The sequence below is a fragment of the Chelonia mydas genome, chromosome 4 (genome assembly GCF_015237465.2).
Source record: "Chelonia mydas isolate rCheMyd1 chromosome 4, rCheMyd1.pri.v2, whole genome shotgun sequence".
Taxonomy (NCBI): Eukaryota; Metazoa; Chordata; order Testudines; family Cheloniidae; genus Chelonia; species Chelonia mydas.
This window is the reverse complement of record NC_057852.1, coordinates 30480903-30502393: the sequence shown is the minus strand read 5'-3', so window position 1 is coordinate 30502393 and position 21491 is coordinate 30480903. Positions and strand designations below refer to the sequence as shown.

At 43.0% G+C, this 21491-nt stretch overlaps 1 protein-coding gene and 1 long non-coding RNA gene across 4 annotated transcripts in view; one reads left to right on the top strand and one right to left on the bottom strand.

Annotated features, from left to right (window-relative positions):
* Positions 1-10307, bottom strand: part of CISD2 (CDGSH iron sulfur domain 2) — a 17269-nt gene extending 6962 nt beyond the window's left edge. Inside the window, exon 1 of one of the 2 annotated variants that reach the window (XM_037896978.2) lies at positions 10043-10307. In XM_037896978.2, the coding sequence (XP_037752906.1) occupies positions 10043-10145 (103 nt within the window). In that variant the 5' untranslated portion in view covers positions 10146-10307. Of the gene's footprint in view, positions 1-5482; positions 5728-10042 lie in introns of those variants that run through there. The other variant, XM_043545258.1, reaches the window with a different exon arrangement.
* On the top strand, positions 10298-21491 carry LOC122465455. Of its 2 annotated transcripts, none has more exons than XR_006290343.1 (2): positions 10298-11079; positions 20596-21491. It is a non-coding gene; the product is annotated as an uncharacterized LOC122465455 (long non-coding RNA). The 2 variants fall into 2 exon arrangements; XR_006290344.1 differs by having other exon boundaries at positions 20154-21491.

The following is a 21491-nucleotide window of genomic DNA, read 5'->3' as shown; positions in this document are numbered from 1 at the left end:
TGTCACCCTACTATGTAAGATAACAAGGTCAGAGATTCACTCAAGTGGTCTGTGGAGGCTACTTCTCAATGTGCCCCTGCCTTCTCTATCCCATCCCCTTCACCCCACACACACTTTCACAGCAACTACAGGAGCATATATTCTGAACAGAGGTGGCTCAAACATTTGTAAAAGAGGCTTCATAAGAATGGCCTCTTCCTGTATGGGATGCCTCTTAGGTTACCAATAGCCCCCTTAGTATAGAGGTTAGATGGAAAGCCCACAAAAATTGTGCCTGTGGCCCTCCAGTGAAAAATTGAAGTATAATCAGTACGTAATTCCTACAAGGAATCTGAGGCTTATCTTACCTCACTCATGAGCACGTCATTTTGATGTACAGATAAAGGTTGTCTATATATTGTATATATTTATACTGCCAGCATAAAAAACATAATAATCATGACTGTACTGTACACTTCAGCATGACTGTTGCGAAGAAACACACGGGACTGGGGGGAAGAGGCAGCCACGACAAGAAAATAAGAGAGATGGAAACTTTTGAACACTAAGGGTGTGACAACACTAAGATAGGTTTCAGAGTAGCAGCCGTGTTAGTCTGTATTCGCAAAAAGAAAAGAAGGAGTACTTGTGGCACCTTAGAGACCACACAACCAGCAACCACACAACAGAACCACTAACCCAGGAACCTATCCTTGCAACAAAGACCGTTGCCAATTGTGTCCACATATCTATTCAGGGGACACCATCATAGGGCCTAATCACATCAGCCACACTATCAGAGACTCGTTCACCTGCACATCTACCAACGTGATATATGCCATCATGTGCCAGCAATGCCCCTCTGCCATGTACATTGGTCAAACTGGGCAGTCTCTACGTAAAAGAATAAATGGACACAAATCAGACGTCAAGAATTATAACATTCAAAAACCAGTTGGAGAACACTTCAATCTCTCTGGTCACTCGATTACAGACCTAAAAATGGCAATACTGCAACAAAAAAAACTTCAAAAACAGACTCCAATGAGAGACTGCTAAATTGGACTTAATTTGCAAGCTGGATACAATTAACTTAGGCTTGAATAGAGACTGGGAGTGGATGGATCATTACACAAAGTAAAACTATTTTCCCATGTTTATCCCTCTCCCCCACCCGCCACTGTTCTTCAGACGTTCTTGTCAACTGCTGGAAATGGCCCGCCTTGATTATCACTACAAAAAGTTCCCTCCCCCCCCCCCCCCCCCCCCCCCCCAGCTCTCCTGCTGGTAATAGCTCACCTTAAGTGATCACTATTATTACAGTGTGTATAGTAACACCCATTGTTTCATGTTCTTTATGTATATAAATCTCCCCACTGTATTTTCCACTGAATGCATCCGACGAAGTGAGCTGTAGCTCATGAAAGCTTATGCTCAAATAAATTGGTTAGTCTCTAAGATGCCACAAGTACTCCTTTTCTTTTTAACACTAAGATCGTGTCTGAAACCCAATGCCAAACACTGTTCCCTTCCTCCCTGCTAACCCTTGATGCTTGTACTTTCGGGGTAAATTCTGGTTCTGTATATTGCATTGATTATAGTTTGTCCCTGTCAACACAAGCAGTCAGAGAGAGACCATGACTGACCTCAGATCTCAAAAAATGGTTCCGTTTCTAGGGTAGAGGGGGCTCAGGATTTTTATCAGCCCAAAATACAAAGCTGTATGTAAGATGCTGCTCTCCACCATGTGTTTTCCCCCTCATTTCTCTGTGATTGATAAGGCAAGAACTTTAAGACTCTCAGGGTCAGTTTTTCCTAATTAAACTTAGGGATGCAAAAGAAGAAAAGTTCTAATAACCAAATATTATTTTACTGCCCACCCTGACTCTGGGGTCAGGCCTGCTTTTGCTTGAGACTACAAGATCGACACTCAAACAAATGCGTGCTTAGTGAGTATGGTGCTTAGCACAGCACCCTGATCCTTGATTGAGTGAGCATCTGCTTGGCCATCAGTACAAATAATATCTTTAAATACCATAATTTAAGATCACTCAAATTCCCTTCTTTCACAACCAGGAAACAAACTAAATCAAAGTTTGTAAATTTTCATTTGTGGCTGCCAAAGAACATTCATTCTCTTTAATTTATAGTAGTAAATATTAGTAATAAATAAAATTTTGACTCTATGCTTCTGTGCTGTATAGTAATCTTTCATTGACCATAATTCAATTGATAGTTCTATAAATATCTCCTTCCTTGTTTTGCATTGGAGTTGTTACTCTGTGAATACTTTGAGTTAGACTGCATAATATTCAAGGCAGTGATCTTGTCTACAAATGTTTTGTAAAATGATAAACACACCTACAACAATTATCTATGATGATTTGATTATTGTAGTACCTACAATGCTAACAACTAACCACTAGCGCCTACTAGCTACCAGTGCTAGCCGTTTCCCAGACATTCAAGATGGGACAAACCCTTCTCCTAGGTGCTCATGACCTAAGCACAGAGAAAAGTAGGCAGGTTAGGGACAGGAGAACAACAAACGGACTGTAATACAATACAAAGAGCAGCAAATGTCCTAGAAAATGCTTGTATATTTAATCTGCTTTATACAAAATATGGTTGTATTAGTATACAGTAATCTTTTAGTTCTTAATCAGTAACTTATTGAATTACAGCTGCCACAGTGCTTAGAGCAAGCACCGTGCAGAACATAAATTCTACAAACCAGGAAACAATAACTATTCTGGTTTGCTGTTGGACTGTAAAGTGGTACAACTTCCTAATGCAGACAAGTCCGTAGTCTCCAACTGCAGCCCTTCAGGGGGAAAAATTCAACAAAAGAAGAGATATTTCAAGAAGTAACCAGATGTCTGTTTCACACTTTGAAGGTATCTTTAAATGAGCTCTAGTCAAAGAGCAGCGTCTGCTAAAAATTAAGTGAAAATTCCTGCTGATTACTAAGTTCAAGAGCAGCTTTGGCACCATAACACCACTGACTTGGCTGTATTCTTGTTGAGCAACTTTTTGGAAGAAGCAGGCAAACATGTCCCATCATTAAATGATTCCATAAAGCAATGTAGTAGAGTGTGTTACTGTATAAATTTAGTACTTCAAAACTGATTATTCAACATGCCCACATTACAGCTGCTGCTTGAAAAACTTAAGGTTCCTGCCATTTGATCTGGGCGGGCAGTCCCTTTTGCCCATGTGCAGTGCCACTGAAGTGAAAGTAACTCTACAAGGGTAAAAGGATCGGTCAGCACAGATCAGAGCCAAAGACTTAAAAGCATGTCAGAAAACCAAGTAAATATGTTGTATTAGTGTAGCTTTCTAAGGTCTAATTTTTATGTGCTCAGTTTCATATTCAATATGCAACCATCTCCATTTACCAGGCTGAGTTTGTTTTGTGCTGAATTCCACAAATGCATGCCCACAACTCCCTGGAGCGCTGAACAGAAGAACCTCAGAGTTACGATCACCAGAGTTATGAACTGACCAGTCAACCACACACCTCATTTGAAACCGGAAGTACACAATCAGGCAGAAGCAGAGAGGAAAAAATATTAGCAAGTACAGTATTATGTTAAATGTAACTACTGAAAAAAAAAAAAAAAAGGGAAAGCAGCATTTTTCTTCTGCATAGTAAAGTTTCAAAACTGTATTAAATCAATGTTCAGTTGTAAATTTTTGAAAGAACCACCAAAACGTTTTGTTCAGAGTTATAAACATTTCAGAGTTACAAACAACCTCCATTCCCGAGATGTTCATAACTGAGGTTCTACTGTACCCGTACGTTCTATCAATCATTCAGATAGCTTTAATTTTCTTTAAAGCATCTAATTTACAAAAGCATTTTGTAACATACTAAAGGTGTCCTCTCTCCCCGAGAGAGCAGGGTCTAAATGCAATGCTCTGGTGAGGAGCCCAGTGCTCTCTTCCCTCCTAGGTATCCTATTTAGATGTTCTCTTCATAGGCCCTGTTGTTTGCTTTATTATTTATTATTAATTATTATTCTTATTATTAAACCAAACAAGACTTAAGATTTTTGACTTATAAAAATTTTGAAAGATAACTCAAAAGGGTCTTTTTAATTTTTTTAAAAAGATATAAAGCAAAAGTTTAAATATTTTCCAACCTTCATTGTTTTTAAAAAAGAAACCCGCTCTCTTTCTGAAAGTTTCAATCAGTGTTCTCGGGGGCCTGGATCAAAGTCCTCCAACATTTCAGTGGAGGGGGCCTTCAGGCGTTTGCGTAGTCAGTTTGAGAGGAGCATTAAAATACCCTTTCTGTAAGTCACCAAGCTGTCCTGTTCTCACAGGAGCTGAGGCACCCCATTAGAATGTAGAGATGACAGGCAAAACCCTCCACTGTCCACTCCCATTAGAGACCTTTCCATGGAAAAGCAAAATTCAGGTGGTGGTCATTTGTCACCCCTTCCAAACTCCCTCCTCCTAGGGAGGAGATGTGACAAAATGGGAATGTTCTTAATGTTTTGTCTAAATACTGTATGTGTGCCTTAGTTTCCCCTATGCATTTCTTAAGTATCTATGGGGTAAAATAAGGGAGTGTAATTGTTGCAAAGCCCTAAAGGGCCAGTGTAATGGTGTCTGCACAAACAATGGCCAACACGCTGTCCCCTGGCAACTAATGGCCCGGGCTCCTTCTCTGCAAAGGTGCCAACTAAAGCTGTTGAAAAACAAAAAAAATCAGGTGGCCTCCTGGCCCAGAAAAAAGACAAGAGGAGGGGCGAAAAAGTTTCAGTTTAAAGCTCGCTTAAAAAAATGAAGGAAGGGCCAGAGGGGGCTCTGGGCTCCCTGCCCCACAAAATGGACTTAACTAAGGGTCCTGGTCTCTGTACCTACAAGCTCCGTTTTAAACCATGTTCCTGTCATCTAATAAACCTTCTGTTTTACTGGCTGACTAAAAGTCACGTCTAAATCCAAAGTTGGCAGGGGCACGGCCCTCTGGCTTCCCCAGGAGCCCCACCCATGCGAACTCCCTGTAAAAAGTGCATGGTTTAAAACAAACAAACAAAAAACCCTAAATGCTCAAAGGTCAAACCCAAAAAGGTCAAAGCTGTGTAAGCTTCTTGCCCTAAAAACAGTCTGCTCACAAAAAAAGGCTCCCCCAAAGTCCTAACTAGCTTCGTCTAAAGTAGTTCCACAGCATTGCCTAGTAACTCCGTAACAGAAGCATAAAGGCAGCTTTTTTTCCTCCTCTCCCCTTCTCTAGGAAGCGGGTACAACCTTACCATACTCCATTTAAAAAACCTGATAGACAGCAAATAAAACTGCTAAGTTACTAAAATAATTGCTAAATATTTGTAAAGGTTTATATGAAGTTTGATATAAGTGGGAACTGAATTCCCTAATCTTTTCCAGAAGGTATCACAGCTCCAGCATTTACTGCTGGCGCTGTCCTTAAAGAAGAGCTTACATGGAGGTGAACATCATTTCAGTTTAAATTATCAATATCACAGAAGCCTATACATACCACGAAGGGACAAATCAGCAGAACTCTGCCGTTTCAGCACCAATGTTGTTGCCATGGCAAGGTTCTATGGTGAAGTGCAAAGCATTTTGTCACTACCGCAAATCTACAAAACTCCTATGAATATAATTGCAAATTACAAAGAGTGATAGACCCAGGCCAGTTGGGTATAGCAGAGTAGTAGAAGACAGATATACTGGTCACTGGATTAACAGTTTTCTGTTCCCTGACTGACCAGAGCAGGGGCTGCTCCAGGCTAATGAGAACACCTGACTCCAATTAACCTGCAAAGAGTCAGGTGAGGCCATTATGCTAATGTGACCACCTGACTCTAATTAAGGCCCCTCGGATACTATAAAAGGGGTCACGCCAGGCAGGTAGAGGAGAACCAGGGGAGAGCAAATATGGCTGAAGAGCTGGTTAACAAAGACACTCTCAAGTAATTGGTAAGGGAGAACCAGGAGAGCTGTGGGGAAGTGGCCCGGGGAAATGTAGCAACTCTGGCAGTGAAAGGTTGGCTGCCAACAGCTGCTACCATTAGGGTCCCTGGGCTGGAACCTGGGATAGAGGGTGGGCCTAGGTTCCCCTCAACCTACCACTACAGAAACACCTCCTGGGAGGGGAAAACAGGCCCCTGTCAGGACAGGAGGCTACATTGTTTTGGCATGAGGCTGTAGGAGCAACAGAGACTGTGGGAGCTCTCTCACTGATAACCTTGCTGGCTTATGATGAAAAGGGCTCAGTAGACTGTATCCCTGGCCCTAGAGAGAGAGAAGGGCTACGTGGAGGATTGCAGTGAGCCTCTGAAACTAGCATAAACCGCCTGGCAGCGTGGGACCCACGGGGACAAGGTTGGAGCTCTGCCACAAAAGCTAGTGTAAATCTTTGAAGACTAGTAGGCTTGCAAATGTAAGAGGCTTAGTTCAACCATAAGACACTACCCAGAAAGCTCTGCTCAAATGTCCTTTATCACAACTCAGTCAATCTGTAGCGTGCATGCTCTCAAGCAAACAGGTGGTGGTGGTGAGAGATTCAGCATCTTTAACCTAGAATACTTTCATGTCTTTTCATCTCTGATGGTATCCAACATTGGGGTTAAAAGCAAAGTCATACTATCAATCATGTGCTGTTATGTCAAGCTGCTGCTAAGAAAAAAGGGGCTGTGAGCCAAGAGCATATTATTTCAAGGAGGATGCTCTTGAAAAAGACATTGTTTACTGTGTGCCATAAGACTGAAACACTTCAACCTTGCACGCGTAGCATTCTTGGCTGTTTTTCTCAATTTAGTGCTATCAACATGATGCATACATTACATCGTAGAGAAAAGACATTTAAGTGTGACCATGGACATCAGCCTATTAAATACTGCAGAAATGAATCCTGTGTCCAGATTTGGAATGTTAGCCGTGTAGCTATGTATTTCTGACTGCATTTTGTATCTGCATCCGTACTTTCACTATGCTTGATTGTTCAAGTGTTCATTAAATCATTAAGTACCAGAGCTAGTGAATGTACAGGACTTCTGGAATTTTTCAGCTAAAAAATTGTCCCAAATTCCTACAGCAATCACACAGCAGTTTCCATTCTAATCCCCTCTTCTACCTATGTTCATTGCTTTCTGAAACATTCACCTTTGGGACTGAAATGTCACATGATTGGCCCCTCCCAGAGGTGGTGATTTATTTTATTCTAAGTTTAAACAAAATCCTTTCAGCTAATTGATTTGAGAGTAAACAGCTCTGCTCCCCACCTCACTCTTAAATGTTTTGATTACCTTTTTCTAATAACTCATTGACTGAATAACTCATATGACTGAAGCTTCAAAGTTGGTATGCTAACTGGCCTGAGTGACCAGTAAGTACTTTGCTAAGTTTTTAAAAGCTCGTGTTTAATAGTTATGTTTGAAACTGCAGGATTGAGCATTAAAAGTAGTGTATTCCATTATGCTGTCAGTTGTGCACTTTGATAGATGTGGTGTGTATGAATATACCGGTAGATTTCATACGTCCTCAGTTATATAAATGTATGAAGAGGCTAGGGCCATGTCTACACTAGTGAGTTTACAGCAGCACAGCTCTATCGATGCAGCTGTGCCACTCGCTCGTGTAGCCGCTCTATCCTGATGGGAGAGAGCTCTCCCATCGACATAATTAAACCATCTCCAATGAGTGGTGGTAGCTATGTCGGTAGGAGATTGTCTCTCTTGGACATAGCGCTGTCCACACCAGCACTTCTGTCGGTGTAAATTATGTCCCTCAAAGGGGTGGTGGTGTTTTTTCACACTCCTGCGCAACATAAATTATACTGACAAATATGCTAGTGTAGACAACCTAAATCCAAGAAGTTTAAAAAAAAAAAAACCTAGAGAATTAAATTTTAAAACATCATTCTTATGTTAATGCATCATTACAGTTGCCCGATCGAGCACTGAAGTCAGGAAATATCAAATGTTAAGATTATATAGGACCTGATCCAACTCTTACTGAAACTGTGGAGACTTTCCATCAACTTATGGGAATTGAATCCAGCCCTTCATTTCGGTACAGAATGATTACCAATGTCAGTCAAACAAGAGAACTTTGAGGAGAAGCATAGAGCTCAATAGGGTCCAGCCTGGCACAGATAGCCAGAGATATTATGGGATACTAAGTAAACAAACAGTGTAAACGTGCTGGAAAATAGTACTTAAGCCTAGTTGTAGATAAACTGTTTTCCAACACTCATGAAGATGGTACAGCTTGCTGATGCAGTATGGACAAATTAGTCTGACTGCATCTTAAAGGACCTTTTACCCTGCCAGAACAATTTAATTTTTTTTATGTCTCCAAACAAACCGTGCTAGCTAAAACAATATGATACTTGAGGTCCTAAACCCACAACTGAGTCTAGAAACCAGGTTCAAATAGTTCTAATTTGTAACATAGTTGGGATCTTAATGGGACACAAACCTGAAAAAAATCACAATTCTGTTGGAAACGATAATTGTAGTAAGCACAGAGAACACGGACCAAGTTAGGAGGGGAAAAAATCTCTTTTCAGTTCACTTTGTGCAATTGGCAGCACTTTGTATGGTTATTTTCCCTATTTCCCTTATGCAGTCAGTCAGTTTTTTCCCTTGCTAAGGAGACACTTATTTTTAAAAAAGTCACCATGTGAGCAGAAAATCCTTTCTATAACATTTTAGAGAAATACTTTAAATAGTATGTAACTTTTTTTTTTAAAAGGGTGCTCTGTCAAACAGTTGTTTTAAAGAAATCAAGGTGGTGGGTTTTTTTTGTTCGGCAACTGGGTTAGGCTAGTTACAGAACAAAGTTAACCAGGTCTCCTAACTTGGCTGTAACTGAACTACAGATGGGGAGCCTTAAAAAAAGCATGATATTAATTTAGCCTAAGGCTCATGGTAAAGGGTAATGAGAATCGGTCAAAATGGAAAGGGGCCTCAGTGAAAATGAAAATCAGGCACAAAGTATGTTAGTTGATATTTCTAAAGTAGGTTCAGTTTAACACTGGTTTAAGAATCTTTGCTGGTAATTATGGAACAGATAAAAACTTGTTAAGCCTGTTTGACCTTTTTTTAACCTAATGTGGATTTGTTTTTTAGGTTAAAAGTACAAGTCTTATACTTACCAATTACAACATGGTTAATTAGTCCAGGCTGAGCTGTGATTACAATTTGAACTGAGGGAGAGCTACTAAAGTGATGTGTAAGATTTCAAAGTATGGTTACAGTTAGGAAAGACCTGCAAAACATCCATCCCCTTCTTACTCAAAACAGCTGCTCCCTGCAGGTCTTCAAGTCATGTCTCATGATAAAACTTGCTTTCTGTCCTATGAGCTAGGCACAGCCCATATAGCTATAGAGAAGCAAGCTGGAGAGTCTATTCCGGCCACAGGCATAATCAGATTTATTACCCATTTTCAGACTGCAAAATCTTGCTGCTGGAAGCATAAAGAACACTACTCGATCCAGGGAAGAGACTGCAGCGCTGGGCTGGCCTGGCAGTCAACAGAGTCATTCTTAAGACTGGTAGGAACAACTCTCACTAGATCTGGGGGAAGTAACATTTTGCAAGAGTAAATATTTTACCCCGGCGGTTATTTTATTTTAGCCGCAGACTTGCTTCTCTGTCTGCCACGGTGAAGCACACAAGGCAGAAGTGCAGTCATCCCCTTAGGCAGAGGGAAACTAAGGCACACCAGGGCAAACTTTCACCCACCAGCAGGAGACCAGCAACTCTCCTGCCAGTTATGTTAGCTGGTTCACTTCCTCCTTCCTGACACCCATCGGGGCAAGAAAGGGGAGCTCTGGGCAGGGGAGGTGTGGGAGGGGGAAGCAATGGGATGGGGACGAAGCAGTGGGAAGATGGCGGGGGGGAGGGAGCTGGGGAATTGGATGGGGAGCTGGGAAGGGAAGAGGTGGGGGACGCCGGGGAAGGGGGAATAGGATGAGGCAGGAAAGGGAAGGAATTGGCTGGGGGGGGGAGGGAATAGGGGAAGGCCAGGGCCGGCCGGGGGGAGGCTGGATCCTGGCGGGGCTAGCAGAAGGGGGCCAGCCCGCGGTACCTGTCAGCCTGACGAAGCCGCTGATGCTCTCGGGCAAGGGCAGGCGCTTGAGGTAGGCAGGCAGCTGCACTTTGATGATGCGAGCCAAGCTTTCCAGCGGCATGGCGACGTGGGGGGACGGGCGCTACGCGGCGGCCTCCCCGCCCTCTCCCTTGTCATGCCACAACGGTGCCCTTCCTCCAAGGAGGGGGGAAGGGGGGGTATCCGCTACTGAGCATGTGCGGACGGCGCGGGCCGCTGCCGGCGGGCTGGAGGCTAGTGCGCGTGCGCACTGGGCAAGTGACGCGCCTGCCCTTAGCGCTGAGGGCGGCGCGTGCTTCTCTTGCTCCAGCGTGCCGGGGGCTCGGGCTGGCGGCGGGCCTGGGGCTTGGCTCTGAGCCCCGCGAGCTCTAGGCTCCTGCGGTGACGTAGCGGGTGTTAAGCGCACGAGCGAGGTTGTGCCCGCGAGCTATTCGCCTGCATACAGCGGGGCATCCCGGGAAGCGTTTGCAGCAGGACTGCGGCCCGACGTGGGGCCGGGATGGGCGCGGGTGTGAGCTCCCCGAGCGCCCGAGCTCCCTGAGCGCCGCCCCGGGGAAGGCCTCGCAGAGGGCAGCGGGCTCCCGCCCTGTGACGGGGCGGGAGGCGCTCAAGGAGGGCAGAAATGTCACCCCACTTTCCCAAATCACGGGACTGGATTGGCACAATTGTGCAGAATATTGCAGGGGGCTTAAACATAAGCAAAGGTCTGGAAGGTGCGTGAGGTAGATTCCGTTAGTAAAGTGGGGTAAAAAGGCAAAAGTAGAAAGGGAATAGGCAAGGCGAGGTAATACTATTTTATAAAATAATATGAAACTGGTGAAAGTAAAGACATAGTTAAGGGCAGTGATAGAGTAATATAAAAACCGAATGTATGGGGAAAAGTGGAATTAAGACAAACCAGCCATCACCATGATCTCGCTGCTTCTAGATTGTTTGGCTCAACAGGTAGCAATCAACGGCTGGATGTCTAGTTGGCAGTCGGTATCCAGCGGAGTGCCCCAGGGATCAGTCCTGAGGTTAGTTTTGTTCAACATCTTCATTAATGATCTGGGTGTGAAAAAACACCCCTGAGCGCTGCAAGTTTCAATGCTGTAATGTGCCAGTATAGACAATGTACCAGTGCTGGGAGCTGTGCTCCTTGTGGAGGTGGGGTTTTGCTCTTTTCTTTAAGAGCCCAGTGCTGTTCCGTGACTACGCAAGCCACATTAAAGCACTGTCGCACCAGCACTTTAACATTGCCAGTGTAGACAAGCCATTAGCCTAGTCAAGTTAAACCCTAGGCACCTTCTTGCAATTTAACTTGATTAGATTAGCAGGTACTAAAGTACAACCTGTCTTGTCTTGACTAGGGCTAATATCTAACATCACACCTTTAAATCCTATTCAAGATAAACCTTTAGATCACTTTGAAATTCTTTCAGGTTTCATCCAAGAGTCATTTTCACCTTTAATCTTCAGTGTGTCTATTTCCAATGACAAGTGACCATCAAACAATATTTTAAAATAACCCATGCGATAGAGCTAAAGCAGACTAAAAGCAGAGCCAAGCATGCTTTTAAACAGGACAGCCTGTGTTAAACAAGCAAAACCTATTTTGTTTGTATCCTTTGGGGTCCTGTTACTGTCCTTCCTAAGCTCCCATCTTTGGCCATCATTAACACCTTCCACCACATCCCCATCATTTATTTTTTTTCAGGTGATTAGTTTATTCCTATGCTCTGAGTGTATCTTTGAATTCATTACCTGACCTGAAGCTCTCACTTTGACTATGGCTAGATCTAAAATGATTCCTTTGGTTTTGGATAAGATTCTGTTACGCAGATAATGAAAGAGCTAAAGGCTAGAACAGTTTGAAAAAGGTTAAAAATCAGATCTGTTGTGGTATAACCTTCCTACTGCAACTTTTTGATGAAGGAACTTTCTCAGGACCTACACTTGCAGCTTCAAATCAAGCAAAACACTCACTGAAGTCAGTACTGGGTTGTCATGCTGTATCTGTACTCTCTGCCCCCCCCCCCCCCCCATTCGCTCTGTCTCTTCTTGATGCTGACTGTGATCAACGGAGAGCACTCTGAAAGTCCTGCGTCCTGTTGTACTCTGCATTCTACTCACTGCAGAGATATTAGACATACTGCACTTTTTGCTTCTCACCTGTCTGTATACACATCACATACACAAATTAGTGTTGAGTGGTTTTGTTATTTTAAAGCATGGAGTCATGCACTTATGGAAAAATGTATAAAGAAAATAAAGTCTGAGTGGGATTCTATATTCAGTTGGAAGGTGAGGGATTGTCTTTGGAATGAAGTAGTGAACTGGGACTCAGGATATCTGGGTTCAGTCCCCAGGTCTGCCAAAGACTGCCTGTGTGACTTTAGGGGGGAAGATTTAGGCTCAGAGCCTGGCGTAAGTGAATGGGGCTCCATGCAGGAGTCTACCTGCATGGAGCTTTTTGTAGGATCATAGTATTAAGGCTTGCCTACAAAGAAAAATTTATCAATAGAATTATACAGCTGTAGTTATACTGGTATAATTTCCCGTGTGAATGCTTTTCAAGAATTATTAGCCCTGGTCTACGCTATGGGGTTAAGTCGAATTTAGCCACGTTAGGTCAATTTTAAAATGAATGTGTCTACACAACCAACCCTGTTCTGTCAACCTAAAGGGCTCTTAAAATCGACTTCTGTACTCCTCCCCGGCAAGGGGAGTAGCGCTAAAATCAACGTTGCTGGGTCAAATTTGGGGTAGTGCAGACACAATTCGACGGTATTGGCCTCTGGGATCTATCCCAGAGTGCTCCAATGTGACCACTCTGGACAGCACTTTGAACTCCGATGCACTAGCCAGGTACACAGTAAAAGCCCTGGGAAATTTTGAATTTCATTTCCTGTTTGGTCAGCGTGGCGAGCTCAGCAGCACAGGTGACCATGCAGTCCCCCCAGAATTGCAAACAAGCTCCAGCATGGACTGAAAGGGAGACACTGAATCTGATTGCTGGATGGGGAGAAGAATCTGTGCAGGCCGAACTTCGATCAAAAAGAAGAAATGCTAATATATATATGCATGCCAAAATCACACAGGACATGGTGGAGAGGGGCTACAACAGGGACACACAGCAGTGCCACGTGAAAGTTAAGGAGCTCAGGCAAGCCTACCAAAAGACAAAGGAGGCAAACGGTTGCTCCGGGTCAGAACCCCATACATGCCGCTTCTATGATCAGCTGCATAGCATTCTGGGGGGGACCCTACCGCTACCCTACCACTGTCCATGGACACCTGCAAGGGGGGAGTCTCACGCAACAGGGAAGAGGATTTTGTGGAGGAGGAGGAGAATGCGCAGCAGGCAAGCAATGAATCCATTCTTCCCAGCAGCCAGAATCTTTTCGTCACCCTGGAGCCAGTACCCTCCCAAGGCGGGATTCCTAACCCTGAAGCCAGAGAAGGCAACTGTGGTGAATGCATGTTTGTAACTACAGTACAGGGTTTAAAAGCAGTAGTGTTTGATGTTTGATTTGCCCTGAATTGGGATGAGTTCACGACCAGTACAGCTACTGGAAAAGTCCGTTAATGTGTCAGGATGGAGCGGGAATCCTCCAGGGACATCTGCATGAAGCTCTTCTGGAGGTACTCTGAAAGCCTTTGCAGAAGGTTTCTGGGGAGGGCTGCCACAGTAGGACACTTTACTAAGCCAAGCCAGTAGCAAGTAGTCTGGAATCACTGCAGCACAAAGCATGGCAGCGAATGGTCCCGGGTTTTGGTCACATTCAAGCAACATTTGGTCTTTATCTTTCTGTGTTAGCCTCAGGAGAATATCATTCATGGTCACCTGGTTGAAATAGGGGAATTTTTGTCAGGGAACAGTAAAAGGACCCCATTCATGCTGGGTTATTTGCTGTTGGCTAAAAGGGATCATCCCGGAGAATAGCCACGCGGTGGAGGGAGGGGTGAAGGGAGAATAGCCGTGCAGTGGGGTGGGGGGAGGTGTGTACTGAAAACCGCAGTCCCCCCTTTTTAAATGTGAAACCCAAACGGCATTGCTTGCTATGGGAAAGGATGGCACTGCAGTTTGAAACCATTCCCACATGTTATGAAGGTGGAAGAAGCCAACCCCGCGTACCAAAAGGCTTATCATGGCTGCCTGGAAACCGAATTCTGTTGCCCAGCCGTGTGTGATGTGTCACCATACCAGCAGGCGCTCAATGTAAAAGGCAAAATGTGACCTTGTACCTAAAGCACATGTGCTGTCTCTTGTGCTTGATTCACTGTGAAAGAGTCTCCTTTTTGTTCTCAGAAACGTATCAAATTTTACTCTCCTTTTTATCCCCCCCGCAGGTGGAAATGTTTCTATGCTCCCCCTATCATCTCTGTCCCTGAGGTTATCGCAGATTAGAAGACAAAAAAACCACACTTGCAATGACATGTTTTCCAAGCTCATGCAGTCCTCCTGCACTGATAGGGCACAGCTTAATGCATGAAGGCATTTAGTGGCAGAGGCCAGGAAAGCATTAAGTGAGCACAAAGAGCAGAGGCAGGAGGCGATACTGAGGCTAATCGGGGAGCAAACGGACATGATGAAGCATCTGCTCGAGGAAATGCAGGAAAGCCAACAAGAGCACAAACCCCTGCTGCATCCATTGTATAACCACCTGTCCACCTCCCTAAGTTCCATATTCTCCTCACCCAGATGCCCAAGAATGCAGTGGGGGAGGCTTTGGACACCCAGCCACTCCACTCCAGAGGATGGTCCAAGCAGCAGAAGGCTGTCATTCAAACAGTTTGGATTGGTAGTGTGGCCACACTACCATGTGGCCTTGACATTCCCTCCTCCCACAACCCACCCCACCTGGGATACCTTGTCAGTTATCTCATTTTTTTTTTTTTAATAAAGAAAGAATGCATGGTTTCAAAACAATAGTTACTTTATTTCCTTTGCCAGCTGTGATTGAAGGGGGGAGGGTGGTTGGCTTACAGGGAATTAAAATCAACAAAGGGGGCGGGTTTGCAGCAAGGAGAAACACACTCAGCTGTCACACTGTAGCCTGGCTAATCATGAAACTGGTTTTCAAAGCTTCTCTCATGCGCAGCACGCCTAACTGTGCTCTTCTGATCACCCTGGTGTCTGGCTGCTCAAACCTCCCATCCTGCCATAAACCTCAACCTCCCACCCTGCCATAAACATCTCCCCCTTACTCTCACAGATATTATGGAGCACACAGCAAGCAGCAATAACAATGGGAATGTTGATTGCGCTGAGGTCTAACCTTGTCAGCAAACAGCACCAGCGAGCTTTTAAACATCCAAAGGCACATTCTACCACCATTCTGCACTTGCTCTGCCTATAGTTGAACTGCTCCTTACTACTGTCCAGGCTGCCTGTGTACAGCTTCATGAGCCTTGGGAGCAAGGGGTAGGCTGGGTCCCGAAGGCTAACTATAGGCATTTCAACATCCCCAACGGTAATTTTCTGGTCTGGGAAGTAAGTTTATATACTGGCTGACAAGGTGGCCCGGTGCCAAGATAGGGATATGTGTTCCATCTATTGCCCCACCACAGTTAGGGAACCCCGTTGCAGCAAAGCCATCCAGTATGACCTGCACATTTCCCAGAGTCACTACCCTTGATAGCAGAACATCAGTGATTTCATTGGCTACTTGGATCACAGCAGTCCCCACAGTCGACTTGCCCACTCCAAATTGATTCCTGACTGACTGGAAGCAGTCAGGTGTTGCAAGGGCTATCACCACTCGCTTCCACAGGACTATAACCACTTGCTTCTCAACTGTCAGGGCAGCTCTCATCTTGGTATTCCAGTGCTTCAGGGTGGGGGAAAGCAACTCACAAAATTCAAGGAAAGTGGCCTTTCACAGTGGCTGCGAAACTTTTGCATGCGTATCATCGCATACCCGCAACACTGTGCAGTCCCACCAGTCTCTGCTTGTTTGCTGGGCCCAGAATCGGTGTTCCACTGTATCAACCAGCCCCACTGCCGCCATGATGTCCCAATTGCCACAGCCCCTGCTTTCAGGAATGTCTGTGTCTATGTCCTCATCACAATCGTCCTCATGATGGCATCTCTTAGCCCGGTTCTGCACATACTCAGGATAATGCGTGAGGTTTACAATGCTCACAACAGCAGTGGTGAGCTGAGTGGGCTCCATGCTTGCTGTGATATGGCGTCTGCACGGGTAACCCAGGAAAAAAGGCTTGAAACGATTGTCTGCCGTTGCTTTCACAGAAGGAGGAAGGGGCGACTGACAGCATGTACCCAAAACCACCCTCGTCAATGTTTTTGTCCCATCAGACATTGGGAGCTTAACCCAGAATTCCAATGGGCAGCGGAGACTGCAGGAACTATGGGATAGCTAGCCACAGTGCACCGCTCTGTAAGTCAATGCTAGCCATGGTATTGAGGACACACTCCGCCGACTTAATGCGCTTAGTGGGGACACACACAATCGACTGTATAAAATCGATTTCTAAAAATCAACTTATATAAAATCGACCTAATTTCATAGTGTAGACATACCCTTTGAGTGCTTCTTTCTGGGTTAGATTATACTGCTTTCAAGGTGACATAAACTAAACCAGAAAGAGGCACTCTTATTCTGGAATTAGAGCATCCACACAGGAAATGATACCAGTATAACTATAGCTGTATAATTGTACCAGAATAATTATGCCGGTAAATTTCCCCATGTAGACAAACCCTTAATCTGTTTATCTCAGTTTCCAATCTTCTGCTTGTATGTTTTAACTCTTTTTGCTATCTTTTGTCTGTCTTGCCTATGACATTGTAAGATCTTTGGGGCAAAGACTCTTCTTTTACTATGGGTTTGTACATAATGGAGCTCTGATGGTGGATAGGATTTCTAGGTTCTACTGTAGTAGAAATAATAATATGCATATTCCAAATACTTAGCTTAGTAGAACAGAACCAGAATAATTAATACTAAAATATGCATATTGTTGTAAATAGTAATGTCCTTTAATTTACGAACATATGTTATTAGCAGCAGTGTTGTTATTTAGCCCATAACATTTGAGAACGTTCCCTGATAAATTCAGTGTTAGTTCAAGAGACACAGAGTATTTATAACTAAACAAGCTTACCTTATTTTAAAAAATACTTTGGATACTTAATTGCTGTTTGGCAGTTTGTTCCAACAGTCGTGTTTTAATGACATGAATAATAACATAAGCCAGAAAACAAATAAGACTCACACCTCCAAAAGATAATTTTAAAATCATATAAATGTAGAGATGGGTGGGACCTCAAAATGTCATCTAGTCCATCTCCCCAATGCTGAGGCAGGACCACATATACCTGGACCATCCCTGACAGGTGTTTGTCTAATTTGTTTTTAACCTCCAGTGACAAGGATTCCACAACCTCTCTTGGTAACCTTTTCAAGTATCTAACTATCCTTATAGTTAGAAAGATTTTTCCTTATATCCAACCTAAATCTCCTTTGCTGCAGTTTAAACCAATTTCTTCTTGCCAAATCTTCAGTGGAAATGGAGAACACTTGATCACTGTCCTCTTTATAACAGCCCTTAACATACTTGACGACTGTTATCAGGTCCCCTCTCAGTGTTCTTTTCTCAAGACTAAACATACCTAGTTGTTTTTTAACCTTTCCTCATAGGTCAGGTTTCTAAACCTTTTTTGTCATTTATGTTGTTGTCCTCTGGACTTTTCTCCAGTTCCTCCACATCTGTCTTAAAGTGTGGTGCCTAGAACAGGGCACAGTATTCCAACTGAGGCTTCTCAAATAACATATTGAACTGCACTTCGCAGGAAACATTTATACTGAGTAGTGTAATGACTTTAGTTTATTATTCATTTATTGTGATGTTATGTTTAATTAACATGTCATGTCGTATGTTAAATAGAGTTAAGTTGTAGGATTACAGAAGTATAAGATTGATCAGTTAGAAGGGATAATTATTAGGGCTGTCAAGCGATTAAAAAAATTAATCACACTGTTAATAATAGTATACCATTTATTTAAATATTTTTGTCTACATTTTCAAATGTATTGATTTCAATTACAGCACAGAATAAAAAGTGTACAGTGCTCACTTTATTTTTTATTACAAATATTTGCACTATAAAAAACAAAAGAAATAGTATTTTTCAATTAACCTAAGTACTGTAGTGCAATCTCTTTATCATAAAAGTTGAACTTAAAAATGTAGAATTATGTACCAAAAAACCTGCATTCAAATTCAAATAATGTAAAACTTTAGACCCTACAAGTCTAATCAGTCCTATTTCTTGTTCAGCAAATCGCTCAGACAAACAAGTTTGTTTACATTTGCAGAAGATAAGGCTGCCTGCTTCTTGTTTACAATGTCACCTGAAAGTGAGAACAGGCATTCGCATGGCACTGTTGTAGCCAGCGTCACAAGATATTTACATGCCAGATGCGCTAACGATTCATATGTCCCTTCATGCTTCAATCACCATTCCAGAGGACATGTGTCCATGCTGATGATGGATTCTGCTTGATAACGATCCGAGCAGTGTGGACCGATGCATGTTCATTTTCATCATCAGAGTCAGATGCCACCAGGAGAAGGTTGATTTTCTTTTTTGGTGGTTTGGGTTCTGTAGTTTCCGCATCAGAGTGTTGCTCTTTTAAGACTTCTGAAAGCATGCTCCACGCCTCATCCCTCTCAGATTTTGGAAGGCACTTCAGATTCTTAAACCTTGGGTCGAGTGCCATAGCTATCTTTAGAAATTTCACATTGGTACCTTCTTTGCATTTTGTCAAATTTGCAGTGAAAGTGTTCTTAAAACGAACAACATGTGCTGAGTCATCATCCGACACAGCTATAACATGAAATATATGGCAGAATGCAGGTAAAACAGAGCAGTAGACTTACAATTCTCCCCCAAGGAGTTCAGTCACAAATTTAATTAACACATTATTTTTTTAACGAGCGTCATCAGCATGGAAGCATGTCCTCTGGAATGATGACCGAAGCATGAAGAGGCATAGGAATCTTTAGCGCGTCTGGCACATAAATACCTTGCAACGCTGGCTACAACAGTGCCATGCGAACGCCTGTTCTCACTGAGTGTGTAATGCAGTGTTCTAGGACAGCACAGTGTTCAGGTTGAAGTAGAAGATAATGGTTTCCATAGGGATATTAGGAAAGTTCCTCCGTAGGATATTTTGTGAAAAATAAAAGATAACCCCCTGGTTCATTTAGTACAAACTGGTCCATTCCAATGACAGAACAAAAAATTATTCTTCAGCCCTATTTTTTTAAGATGATATGAAGTAAAAGAATCTCGGACATTCTTATAAAATGAAAAAATGAGTCCCATTGGATTTGTATCCAGTGACTTCCACTAATGTTTATTGCAAATATCCAGTATTCCTTACTGAACTCCAAAACTGAGAGGCTATAGCAAAAAACTATTGTACGTTATTATTTGTAATATAAATAATATTATATTTATTAGAGTAGCAAATTATAAAATTCTAAGTAGCAAATTATAAAATTACTGTTACATTATTTTAGAATATAATAAGGGAAGAATTCCTACCTGAAAAACCTGAGCAAGATTATATTACTATTTAGTCTGGCTATTGTTCAGGATTATTACAATGGAACTGTTATATTTTGAAAGTAGGTGCTCTGTTTATAAAATGCCTTAGTACCTACTGTACCATACCAATAATATGTACCATTGTTTAATTTTAAAGTTCCCTGTGAAGTAAAATGCCAATTATTGTAGCATTATATGGGACATCAAAGGTGAGAATGCCAGTTCCTGCAGTGCAGTGTGATTTGAATGGCAGGGACTAATAATAGCTCAAGCAAGTATTAGCTTTCTCTGTTGAAGCCTGAGTATATGATGTCCACAACACACCTAAACTCAGTTCAAAGTTACTGCTGGATAAGTATGACCAGTAGCATTGTGCTATTAGGATAAGTCATTTTATGTTATGCTGTTGATTTTAATAATAGTGCTCTAGAGATTCCTGATTCAGGCTGTCACTCCCAGTGCTGGGTCTGGCAGCACTGCCCCTGAGGAAGGGATTAACCCCCTTGTTACTCATCTGTGATCTCACAGAAGACAAAGGCCCGGATACTTGGTACCTATCAACTAATGACCATGGACCACCTCTTCAGGAAGCCGGCCAGTTTGGACCAGCTGGAGAACAAAAAACTAAGGTGGCTAGCCAGTTGACAAGTTTGGCCAGGAAGAAGAACAAAGGACTGAGGAGGGGCCAGGTGGGGGATTGTATAGTGTGGGTTGCTGGAAGCAGAGACACTTCTCAACTGTGGGCTGAGAGAGAGCCCTGGGCTCTGTACGGACCCAGCTGGACTTCGCTGTAGCTTCCTGTTTCCTATGCTAACCTAAGGGCTTCCTACACTATGTTCCGTATATCTTTAAAAACAAACCAAAAAACAAAACAAAACTGTTTTTACAATGCTGGCTGAGAGTCACTCCAGATTAAGTTGGGGTGCATTGCTCCCTTTGTGTGTAACTCTCCCCCATGTGTCCAATTCAGGTGGACTTGCTGAGGGGATCTCACAGTGTGAAGGAAGGGTGCTGAAGGCTCCGAGGTTCAGTCCCCAGAGCCAGTGAAGCCACGGGACTTACCACAGAGAAAGAGTGCAACCCTTGAGGATTGACCTCTGAAGGCAGTTCTCCTGGGGGCTATTACAGAGCTGTTTGAGAGCACCGGGCCTGTAGGATCCATGATACCTGGTAAGAAGCATTTGAATAAACTACCAATGAAATTATCCTCACACTCTAAAGCAAATTGCAACAAGCCTAGATTAAGGCAGAACAAGATACTAAATATCACAAATGCTTCATTAAACTGAATCAAGTACCAAGCTGAGGAATGCTGATTTGGAACCGGTGGATATAAAGGCAAAGGGCCTGATTCTGATCTCTCATTGGTTTTACATTTGTATAACTCCCTTCACTTCAATGGGTTTATTCTGGATTTACAAAAGTGTGAATGCAAGGTCAAATTCTGATCTCTGTTGCATTAGTGTAAACCTTCAGTAACTCCACTGAAATAATTGAATTTATTCCACATTTATGCTGGTGTAGCTAAGAGCATAATCTGGCCTGAAAGCTCTATGGAACTCTTTGGACACATTGGGCCTGGTTCTTAAATCAGGAATAACTCAACTGAAGTCAGTGGCTTTATATTGGAATAAAATCAGTGTAAATGCAATTAGAATAAAATCCTGAAATTCTCTGACCAGAAAACACTCAAGGAGCCAATTTTGCAATGCACTTGAGCACTACCTCAGCAGATCAGGGCAAATATATTAAGGTTGAAATGCTAAATGTATGTAAATCAGGAAATCCATATTCATTGTTCCTACAGCAATCATAACTTGTCTCACTAGTATTTTCCATTACTTCATATGGTGTTATCTTCATTAC